Consider the following 12,361-nt stretch of genomic DNA (forward strand, 5'->3'; position numbering starts at 1 on the left):
ATGGCGCTTGTGATACTTTGCCTGGAAGGTGACGAATTAGTGTTTTAAACCTATTGTTGATTTTATCAAAATAATACAAAGGAATAGAAGCCACAAAACTAAAAAAAAAAACCTATTGTTGGCGGATTTTGATCATTTAAAATCTGAAAAAAGGGTTTCATGCTTACAATTCTTTATCAGAAGCTTTAGTTTGACCTCATAAGGCCGGATCAAGCATTGTATGATTGGAAACTGACATTAGATTACGAGAGACGCATTTCTGCAATTAGCGTTTTGAAGCTACTCTTGATCATTAAGATCAAAAATAGAATTTATTCAACCTTAAAACTTATTTAGAAGCTTTAGTCGATCCAATACACTAAATGAAGCATTGTTTGACCGGGATTGACTCTAATAACCGTTGATGACCGTCTGACTGACCGTTGTGATGAACCGTCAGTTCAATTAGTTCATGATTGCATTGGCCCAGAGAGTAAAAATGGACATGAACGCCGCGCGCTGATAGTAGGTAGTAGATACCTATGAAGAAATGATACTGGAGGGCCCTCGAGTGATAATCTGCCTTCAATTACAAGCGTATGCAACATTAATGACAAGTAACAGTACCTAATCCCCCCTTCCCTCGTTTATCGGCCTATATCACTAGCATTCACTGATATTATGCATGCTGGACTGCCTGATTATCCACATTTATCCGCATCAACTTTTCTTTTAGATAGATAAATGAAAACAATTGAAAACAAACACAAAACAGCTGATCAGCTGATGTGCGGTTTTGGCGGGAAACGCTGCTGAGGAGCGCGCGTTGTGATTGGTTGTGCGTAAGGCCCGCCGAAAAATGAACATGGCCTGAACGAGATACGCATTCCTGCACTTAGGCCCGAGATACGCGAAAAAAGTTCTACGGTTATAGGTAACTTCCCGATTTTTTTCGATTATAATCTCTTGCTGGCAGACGACATCTTCAACCACACGTTTATGCAGCTAACTCAAAACTGTCAAAAATCTAGATACGCACTTCTGCTCTTTCACCATCGATATGATATGTGATGCTATTGAAGTGACAGACACTGTTAAACCTATCTCTTATGTCACTAAGCAGCTGATTGATAAATTGAAAACAAAATACAGCCTCGAACAACTACAACTTTCTCCAAATGAAACCCTTTCATGCCCCCCGTGGATGTACAATATCGATACTGTCAATTTGGACCTAGCTGCCTATCAGAAAGGAGACACATCACATACATTTTACAAGGAACGACTAAACCAACTTTTATGTCAAAACATCTTTGACTACAAACAAATTTTCACAGATGGTTCGAAACAAGAAACATCAGTAGCATTAGCATTCGTAGATACATCAAATGATTTTATCCTGAAACAAAAATTATCTCCGTTAAATTCTTTTTTCACAGCTGAGATGCTGGCTTTTCTCGAAGCAATTAGATATGTACAAGAACTTAGTTCCCGTAACAATGATACCATCGATTACGTCATATGATCTGACTCTCTTTCTTCACTCCGCACTTTGAAATACAACCCTACTAATCATCCTTTTTCAATGTTAATCCATGATACTGTTCATGCCTTATTGGCCAATGGCCACTCCACCTCTTTTATCTGGGTGCCGGCTAATATAGGAATTCTGGGAAACGAAACAGCGGACAGAGCAGCCACTGAAGCATGCTCTATGCAGAACATCACTCACCATCCATTCACTCAGCAAGATGCTAAAAAAGCTATGTGCGAACTTATCACAAAATCGTGGGAACAAGAATGGAGCACAAGTGAACAGAATCGTCTCCGTAGAGCCCCCATGCCATATCCAAGAACACCAAACCACAAAACAAGATCATGTGAAGTCCAAATTGCGCGTCTCAGGATAGGTCACACTTTTTTCACTCACAGTCATATCATATCCAAAGAAAACCAACCCATCTGCCACTTCTGCAATTCATCACCTCTGACCATCAAACACATACTTATAGACTGCTCTTCCCTCCGATATCTCCGATCACAGATCTATACATATTCAAGCTGCGAATCTCAATTTCCCCCCTTGGATCCCTCCTGAAATTGAAATTCACCTCAACTCCTGCTCTTCACACAAGTCCGACACATCCCATGCCGAATTACGAAGTAACTTTTTCTCGACAATGGAAAATTATCAAGATTATGAACAAATCTACACTGGCGGCTCCGAGCTTGAGAACAGCCAAACAGGGTGTGCTTTTATCACACAAAATGAGTCTAGATCCTTCAAGCTGTCTCCTATTGCCTCAATTTTTAGTGCCGAAGCCTTTGCTATACTCCAAGCATTAAATTTTCTTCAAGAGACAAAAGGTAAAAAAGCCATTTTATGCTCAGACTCACTGAATGTTCTGTCTGCTCTCCAAACTGTCCCTGGATCCAATCCACTCATTATCCAAATCCAAAATTCCCTACATCACCTTCCCTCCCTGAATTTCTCAATTGCTCTGTGCTGGTGCCCGGGACATGTACCAAGGTGTTGCTGGGAACACGGAAGCTGATATTCTGGCGAAAGAAGCCGCTGCATCTGCTGGCCCCTTCCTCCCCTGACTGTCACAGCCGAGGACCTGAACAAGTTCATCAAAAGAGGAATCTTTACAAATTGGCAACAAGAGTGGACAGTGTATTGCCAACTTAAAAATCCTCCAATGTCCATATTCCCTCAACTTTCTGGTCTACCACGAGCAGATCAAGTGAAAATAACCAGGCTGTGCATTGAGCACGCGTCTTTCACCCACCAGTACATAATCAAGAAAGTCCAACCCCCAACCTGCATCTCTTGTAATATCCCTCTCTCAGTTAGACATGTTTTAATAATTTGCCCTACATATCAACAATTAAGATCTAAAATTTTCCCTCCACTTTCTGATCTCCATACCATCCTTTCAAAGTATTTTCATGAAATCCATCTCTTTTTCAAACGAATTAATCTCCAAATTTAATGTTACTACCTACCTTTTTGTGACTCCTACTTTCTAAATTTTTAAATTCTGTAATATATTTTGATCTCACCTCTAAGGTGTTAATGACTCAATTGTTAAAAAACACCAAATAAACGTATCTACAAACCAACCATACATACATACATACTTACATAAAGCGCTATGGCACAATTGGCACGTGCATGATTTTTTTAATATACTCGCAAACCTTAATTTCTTATCCACTCATCACAGGTTATCCCGGCCCACCCGGATTACCTGGAGTTCCTGGAAGCAATGGAATCCCTGGCTTGCCTGGTGCAAAGGGTATTCGAGGTTTGCCCGGTACTGAAGGTCTACCAGGTCCAAGTGGACCACCTGGTCCTAAAGGAGACCCTGGCAGAGATGGTTTGCCTGGATTGCAGGTAATTTTTTTCATCCGTATTTCATACAAACTTAATGGGCCTAGCCTGCGTCCCAAAGAGATTTATAGAAAAATCAATAACTACTTTTTCGTCTGATGTCAGAACTCATGGCAAATAATTGAACAATCCGTCAGGCGCTTTCATGTAAGAAAATAACTTTGGTGAAGGTCCATCAATTTGTTCGGTATTTTAACATTTATCTACTCGCGCCAGTAAGAGCCTTTTATGATCAGGCACTCACTTGTATTACATTGATTCTTTTTTCTAATTTATGAATGCTTAAGAATAACCATATTTTCCTCTGCTTAACTTATTTGTGACTCATGGATTACGGATGTACGTCTATATCGGCTTCATTTTTGATAAAGATAACATGCATTTGAAAATTTATCCGTTGATCATTTACATAGATAGTTATTTATCACAGAAGTCGAAAGATAGATACAACCATAGACGGACATGATGAGCTATTTGGTTTCGTTTACGTATCTCTTCTGTCTGGAATTTTCGATTACACTTGTTTGAGTTTTCGTATTTGCTCCAATTAAAATATATTTTTTTCAATTGCAGGGACAACCTGGTCCTCCAGGACCAAGGGGTGTTGATGGTGCTCCTTGTGCACAAGATGAGAATTATGAGACTGGTATATTACTAGTCAAACATTCTCAAAGCACTGTTGTACCAGGCTGTGAGCCAGGACACACCAAACTATGGGATGGTTACTCTCTTCTATATATTGAAGGGAACGAAAAGTCCCATAATCAAGATTTAGGTATTACTGATCGCTTACAAATCATGTTTAAATAGAATTCTCAGCTCCTACTTTTCATTCTTGTTTTCCACTTCGAATCTTTTATGTACTTTCTTATTTCCAATTCATTATTGTTTGTCTCATTCCCAGTTTCAAATCCTTTCCTTACTTTACACTGTGATAGATAAAAAAAACGTAAATGTGATTGGAAGTACCTACACTGTTCTCAGTCTCTCCTTGTAAGAGGCCTAAAACATATCTTACATCGACATATGAGTGCTCTTAGGTTTCATTTTAAAATATGAAATAAGAAAAACGTTAGAGTGGGTTGGTCTGGTCTCTTGAACACTCTGTCTTTAAAACAGGAGATACACTCCCTGGCCGCAACACGGCCCATGCCACAGAGGACATTTTGCACCTTCAGGGAACCACTTTCTCGGTCATATTTCAAAAACTTCAACCTGGGTTTATTCAAAAGGCAGGACTTCTTGCCAGTAGCCTCAAAAATCATGGACATTATCCCTGGAGGTATCTCTTTAAAGTGAAGTTTGACAACAAATTGAAAATTTACATTGTTCTAATGGGAAATTTCACAATTCCATCACGTAATATTAATTATGATATCAGATTTTATTTCGAAAATTTCAAGATAGCGTGCTCATACAGATTCTCTTACCCGCCATTAACTGCAGTAATCAGGAAAATCAACCCAATTTCTAGAATGAAGTTTAACAAAAAATGATAATATGCCTACGGAAATGGAGAGATCAAATTAGGTATATGAAATTCCGTACCCAAATATCTTACGTCTATAATTACTCGAGTATTAACTCAAATTGCCATCCGAACTTTGCCTTCATTGACCACTCAAGATTGCGCACTGTCTTTTAAGTGATGTGAATTTTGTTTTATGTTTTCAGGTTTTGCTGGATCATGTGTTCGTAAATTCTCTACCATGCCTTTCTTATTCTGTGATTTCAATAATGTATGTAACTATGCTAGTCGCAATGATAAATCTTATTGGTTAAGTACAAATGAACCTATGCCAATGACACCCGTAGAGGAAATTGCTATTCAAAAATACATCTCTCGGTGAGCTGAAAACAATTATATTCTCTTTTATCTACTTCCTTTTTAATTACAGCTTCGCACACTCAAAAATTTTTCGTGGTTGTGTTGGTCCGTGTTTAGTGGCTAACAAAGGGAAGTGTGACAGAGAATAGATGCTGGATCTGTCACAAAAATTATGTCACCGACAAAATCAGCACAGAAGTTGCTGAGAGCAACCGGCGAAACGGCTATTCCTATCATCGTAATATTACCGAATAGATATTCTGTGGAGAGCAAAGTGTTGATGATATTCCGAAAAATTGAGTGCCAATGAAACTGCATTCGATACTTGTCAACCCGGGCCAGATGATCGCCGATCGCCATAACTAAGATCGTTAATCATTCGCCCTGGCCTTCTCGGTCGTGGATGCGAATTGTAAACCATCTTGAAAAGAGATGGGACACATCCTTCCGATTCTCCTCCTCAGATTTTAAAATGGGCGGTTCTGGTGCCATATAAATATGTGTGTATAATAAATGTCCTCCAAAAGATGAGTCTTAGGTGATCTCATGCAGATTGTAACCATTGTCTTTGGGTACTCAATTGTGTAAGAGAAACATTTATACCTACTACATATTCCAAATTTAAAGACTTTTACAAGATGAATAAAGAGAAAATTTAAAAAGAAGAAACGAATAGTTTAGATATGAATTGCTTGAGCACCAAAGTAAAGTATGAATATGAATATACAGTGGAAATCGTATGCAACGACCTTCTTCTAGAGCCTGTCTAGAGCGTAAGTCGTTATAACCGATTTGTCGTTTTAAGCAATGTCGCAATATCCGATCTCTATTGTACAAGATCATGAACAACTAAAAAATGCACAGCACAGACAATTTAAGTAGCTGTAAGAAAGCAATTAGAAGCTGTAACTGAAGCCAAAAAATTAGATATTTAACCATCAAAAATTACGTCGCAAAAAATATTGTTCAAAAAAAGATTATGTAATCTTAATCACTTAATCGTTAATTATAATCTTATCACTTAATTTGTTGATAATGGGTAGTGGTTGGTAATAGCTGTTATATTTTTTGTGTGTGGGCTTATACATGTATGAATATATTACGTTCCTTCTGCCTATCTTCAGGTGCGTTGTTTGTGAAGCTCCTGCCAATGTAATCGCAGTTCATAGTCAAGCTTTATCCATTCCTAATTGTCCTGCTGGATGGGACAGTTTATGGATTGGTTTCAGCTTCGTTATGGTACGTTCACGTTCTTTCCCTTACTTACTTACTTACTTTTACATCTTGCTAATTTCCATCAGACATATTGGATATATTCTCCAGCCCTTAGTTTATTATAGTTGGCCGTACTTTTTCAAAAGAGTTTGATTTCTGTATTTGTAAGTGCTGGTCCGTGTTTGCGGGCCAAGAAAAATTTTGAGGGAAAGTTGATGCTAGAAGTGTCTAGATTTTTTCTGCTAAAAAAATGAACACGGTGCAACACAAGCACTGAGTAAGATAGACCCCATACTTATTTCAGGCTATTTTCTGCCCACAGTCATTTCGTAACGATCATATATCATTCTAACAAAAATTTTCTTTTAATGTCATGACTCAAATGTGATACTGACATATAGTTTGCGTTTTATACGTAATTTAAATTTCTGAGCGTACCTAGAACTTTGCGAGAGTTGATAAGTAGGAGCATGTAAAAAATTCTGTTGATATCAATGGGGACTTAAGTGATATCACAAGTTGTATCAGTCGAATCTGAGCTGATGCGAGTCCATTGTTGACATCAATTACTGAAACCCTTCCCAGTTTTAGCCCATTCGGATGAAGAGAATATTCAGCTGACATATTTAGAAATTCAACTGTTATTAGGTCAGATATTGATTGGTGATATCCGGTAACTTAGAAATTAAATGCCGCATCATAACAATTTTAGATATCAAAAGTAATTTCTTTCAATTATACAACATACGAAGATACCTCTTCATCAAAACCAGTATATTAAAAAGAGAGAATAATTAAATAATACTAATGTGAGTAAAATGTCTCTACTAAAATTAGTGACATTAGTAGATACCTTTTCAATACCAATAGTCTGAAGTCAGTCTGACGTGAGTAGAAATTCTGCTGAATTATGTTGCCAAATAATCAGTAGACCGGCTAACCATTTTTAGCCGGGTTTCTTTAAAAAATTGTTATGAGGAGACATAATTTTCCTGTGCATTTCGTATTTGTAGATGGCAAACCACTACATTTCCGTGCGAGGGTCTATTTCTAAAGTTTCAATTTTAAATTTCGCTCTAGGCTCGCCAATTAAAGCTGTCTTTTTCATGATACATTCAAACGTGTAGAAATCCACCTAATCAAGCACTGCAAAAAAAAGTTTCCTAAGCAAAAAAAGAGACAAGTTTTTAATCCCAGATAGCGCAGAGCAACGAAAATATTAATATAAAATTGCGATTTATTTCAATAAAATTGCATTTTTTTTAATGGAAACGGTTTTGTACTATTTGGTCAATCAAATTCAATTTTACACGATCAACAAAGTGAGTTCCATGTGTCAAAAAGTCAGGCAATATGTAATGCAATGAAAAATTGAAATTTATTTCAATTTTATTGCAATAAATGTCAATAAACTTTTCCTTCGATCCGGCAATATCCTTCAAATAGGCAACATCCACAACACGCCGATGCAGTAGCAATAATTGTACCGCCTAATTGCAATTTTTTGCAATCGGTGCTACTTGGGATCTATTATGCGGTATGCAATGCCGCATCATGAATTCCTTGAGATCGTTAGATAAAACTGTTTTTCGGGAATATTTTTAAATGTATAAGAGGCAGATATTGTAGCTGTTTCTTCAAGGATATCCAAAAATTTTCAAAATTTACAAAATTATTTCATTTTTTCACAGCACACAGCTGCTGGTGCTGAAGGAGGCGGCCAATCACTAGCTAGTCCAGGATCTTGTCTGGAAGACTTCCGAGCCACTCCTTTCATTGAGTGCAATGGTGAGCGAGGAACGTGTTACTACTTCGCCAACAAACTCAGTTTCTGGTTGGCAACGATAGAACCCAGTGAACAGTTCGTTAGACCCTCACAACAAACTTTGAAGAGTGGAGAATTGAGGACGAGAATCGGCCGTTGCCAAGTCTGTATAAGGAGGACATAACCTCAGTGAGTCAAAGTTACTTTTATCTTCAGTAAGTACTTAAGAATAAAATACCATCATCTTGAGAGGCACAATAAGATCTTCAATTATCATCACGATTGAGTTGCCGGATTGTGATATGGTCCGTCCTTGTTTCCTCGCTTGGAATTCACGTGTAATAAAAAACAAATTTCCGAGCAAAGAAAACGGCAACGGGCTATAGAACAATCCGGCGACACAATCGTGATGGTCATCGAAAACCTTTTTATAATACCTGACGATAATTTTATCATTAGCATGATGCTGAATTTTTACTTGAAATGTGTCAGGCGCGTCTTCTATTTTGATGCATTAACACAAAACGGGGCTTTTTAAATTAAGTATCCCCCAGATTTCTCTCGAACACGTGAAATTTTATGGTAATATGTGCATTTACATATGGGTTCAAGTCATGGTCAGATCACATCTGTATTTGTATTTTCGCAGCGATTTCTCATCCTATGCTGACTATTGCTTACTCAAGGAGAGGTCATTCTAAGTATGTTTTCATGTTTTACCATTTGTACCTTTGTTTTGTAAATAATACCTCTTAAGTATTTTTATGATGATTACTTAGCTTCATTAATTATTATTTCCTCTCTCAAAATTGTCAACATACATGAAATTGTTTTCAAATTTCTGCACTATTCTAGTAGTTTATTTAAACTGCAATTTTTGTCATATATGTACCTAAACAGTGATTTAGATTTATTATGTAAATATTTAAACGAACAACTTCAACCTGTGACTTCAGTGCCATCTTTTAATATCATATCACAACTTGCAAAAAGCCCTCTTGTATTTCAATCCTATTCCCCTCGCGTGCCATTCTAACAAAATTTATTCGTAAGATTTCGTCAAGAACTCCGCTGCAGGCACATTACTTCTTATCCTAGATGGAATTCGTTGTATTCTTTTTTTTTTTTTTTGACAAAAGAAATTGCGCTCTGACTTTTTTGTCTCTTTTATTATCACCATTCTTAAACTTAGCCATTCAAAAACCACAACTTTGAAAATGTCTTTTTGTAAACCTTTTTTGAAATCATTTTTTTCCGAGAAGTTGTTGGGCGGAACTTTTTATTATAATTATTATTTTATTTTTTATTTTTTTTTATTTCAAAACATTCATTTCTTCACATTTTCTTAAACTTGTGTCGGAGTGAGAATTTTCTGCCAGACTTGTCACGGTTTAATTGGATTTTTCAGTTAAAATTACAGTCTAAACCCACCTCTATTGCAGTAGCATCTTTAGAGAGACAACCTTAATGCTTTTGAATGGGCCATAATTCTGCAGGTCGTTCTAGGAATCCCGCACTACCCCATTGAACGGAAGTCGATGGGACCCGTACTAACTCTAAATTGATGACAGATGACATTATTCCGTTCGGCGTGGAACCGAGGCATTTTAAATTTGCAGAAAAGTTGCGCCCTTTGATCTGCGTAATTCTTAGTCTTTGAGTTAATTTATCACATTTTTAGTGCGCGCATTGTGTTCTAAGCGTCATTTGCTTGTAACAAGATGTATTCGAAAGTCAAAATTCGCTCATGAACTAGTTAGCCATCGAAACTCTCTGTCTATCTTGGTCGGCCGACAAAAATTTTGCAAATTGAAATTTTTTCGAGCCACCGTTCTCGATTCATGATAGTAAGCTACCCTTATGGTTTCGCTAAAATTATTTATTTTTTTATTCCCTTCCCTATGATTCATGTAACTCCCAATGAAGGTCTGGAAAAAAATCCTCTTGACATTTTAGCAGCCCCCCTGAATTAAATTTTCATTTTCAACGTCCTCCCTCATTGGGAGAAGACTAAAAAAACCTTTATAGCGTGACCCAGAGGTTGTTCATTTTCACCAATCCGAAATGGTAGCCCGATAAAGTTCAACTTTCCAAAAACTAGGATGGCCGGTTATAATATATTGAGACTGGTGATTTGGAACGAAATTCCGCACTCTGCTTGCTGCTTTTAATGATGTAGCACAAAAGGAGGGATCCCATTTGGATAAAAAAAAAGTAGGGATTCGTGGCCCCCGGAGTACGTATGAACGTCTCAAAATTTTGAGAGGTCTTAAAGGTAGTTTCTTTGAACCTTTGCTCATTCTCAAAATGTTGAAAGATCTCAAAGTTACTTTGAACCTTTGTTCAATCCCAAAATTGAAACTTTTTATCACTGTATCTTCAAAAGTTACAGGAAAGATGCGAAACTTTTGGATCCCCCTCAATGTTGACTCTGATTTCTTTCAAATTTAATCTTTTCACGGTTAAAAAAAAAAAAAAAAAAAAAAAAAATGCCCAAAAAGGAACTAGATTTTGAAGTCTAAAAATATAATCACTTCAGAAGAATTTGCCCTTCCAACCGCTACAATTCCCCTGTTAATGATATCAGTAGTCACCGAAGAAACGAATAGGAGAATTCAACTTCCAAAGAACTTCTGTACCTGATGATTTTTAGAGTTGTTCACAAAACAATGCAAATCTTGGAGAATCAGTTTGTCAAATAGATATCCATATACTCGTAACGATTAAAAGCTGGAGGTATAAGCATTCTAGCGGTAAATTCAAAATTACTTCTCTTCTGTCATCCTAGAGCAAGAAAGATATGAAAAATACTTTCCAGACGATTCTCATCTCTTGCGCTTTAATTAATAATTTTACAACTATTAATTGTTTATTACTATCATACATTGGCAGAACAGCAGCAATTACTCTGTAACTCACTCCTCATCTCATTCTCCAATTCTCATAACCTCTATACTTATTGATTACTAACTCAACGAAAATCTCGATTGAAAGATTAATGTTAAAACAACTTAAATCATAGGACTACATGGAATTTGCAGTATCGTAGTAAAATTTATAATAGTTTTTTTTTACACTATTATTTTTATATACTTTTACCATGATTAGAAAAATTATATTACAACCATACGACTTGGTTATTTTATTAATTTATTTGTTATCAGTGAGATTTATATAAATACTTATGTATATTTTTATTTATTTTTAACAATAAACTGCCACTGTTTTAACTGCCAGTAAATTTATCACACAGTAAAAGAGTTCATCTAATGTTATTAGGAAGGTGATCAAAGTTCACTTTTACTAGTACATTTGTATTTCAAGAAGTTTGGCACTTACATTAAAAAAATTAAAAGAACAAAAACAAAAACCTTTGTTGTAGCCATTGGGAGGCACCCCTTGGTATTTGTGAGAAGTATTGCCTTAAAGGTAATTGAAATTTGCAACTTTTTCTTGAGTGTTTTGAAATGATATTTAAGATGTTTCATTAGTTGTTATTTACTTGAGAGAAGGTGCTTTTCATATTTTTCCCACGTTCGTAATTATTCAAAAAAGTATTATTCCAATACTTTCCCTTTTTACTGAGGATTTTAATTACCAAAAATCTGCTATAGTGTATTAAAGCTAGTTCAACCAAAGTGCATTCTGAGAAACTTTTTTAGTGGCTCGATATTTCACCAGCTACATTTTACTACTATAAGATTACTTTCATAATTTATTGTTAGAATGTAAATATAGATGTTTTATGTTTAAGTGTTTTATATGGCATTACAGCTTTTCTTAATTTGTTGAAAGACTTCTAATGAGTTTTCAATCTTGTCCTATTCGTCATCAATTTACTACGATTTCTCTGAAAAGTTCACTGTGCATCTTTCAGCAGTTAAAAAAATTTATTTCGGATTTAAAGTTAGGTACTTCTTGTCAAGAGTTTCTGCATTGCTGCTTTATTGGTCATCCAATGCTCAAACACGCTGTATTTACCTTCGAGAGCACGGAGTTTATGAACGAATCAAGGCATCACCCCCAGTTAGCAGGCTAATCTTCTGTAAACGTTCTGATAATATTTCGAGGAAAATTTAAAATATTTTGACAATGTTGTGAGAATATTCTAGAATATTGTCGCAGCATTCTCAGAGCATTTTCGTGAGACAAATCGATATCCCCAGAACTTTCTTGA

General features: G+C 36.3%; 1 protein-coding gene across 2 annotated transcripts in view; it reads left to right on the forward strand.

The window, feature by feature from the left end:
• LOC109035774 (Collagen type IV alpha 1) overlaps positions 1–11,980 on the forward strand; it is a 172,616-nt gene extending 160,636 nt beyond the window's left edge. For both annotated transcript variants that reach the window (XM_019049520.2, XM_072306422.1), the window contains exons 27-31: positions 3,210–3,379; positions 3,950–4,151; positions 5,051–5,222; positions 6,329–6,443; positions 8,111–11,980. In XM_019049520.2, the coding sequence (XP_018905065.2) occupies positions 3,210–3,379; positions 3,950–4,151; positions 5,051–5,222; positions 6,329–6,443; positions 8,111–8,368 (917 nt within the window). In that variant the 3' untranslated portion in view covers positions 8,369–11,980. The remainder of the gene's footprint in view (positions 1–3,209; positions 3,380–3,949; positions 4,152–5,050; positions 5,223–6,328; positions 6,444–8,110) is intronic.
• The last annotated feature ends 381 nt before the right edge of the window (positions 11,981–12,361 follow it).

This window comes from Bemisia tabaci, chromosome 1, assembly GCF_918797505.1.
Source record: "Bemisia tabaci chromosome 1, PGI_BMITA_v3".
Classification (NCBI taxonomy): Eukaryota; Metazoa; Arthropoda; class Insecta; order Hemiptera; family Aleyrodidae; genus Bemisia; species Bemisia tabaci.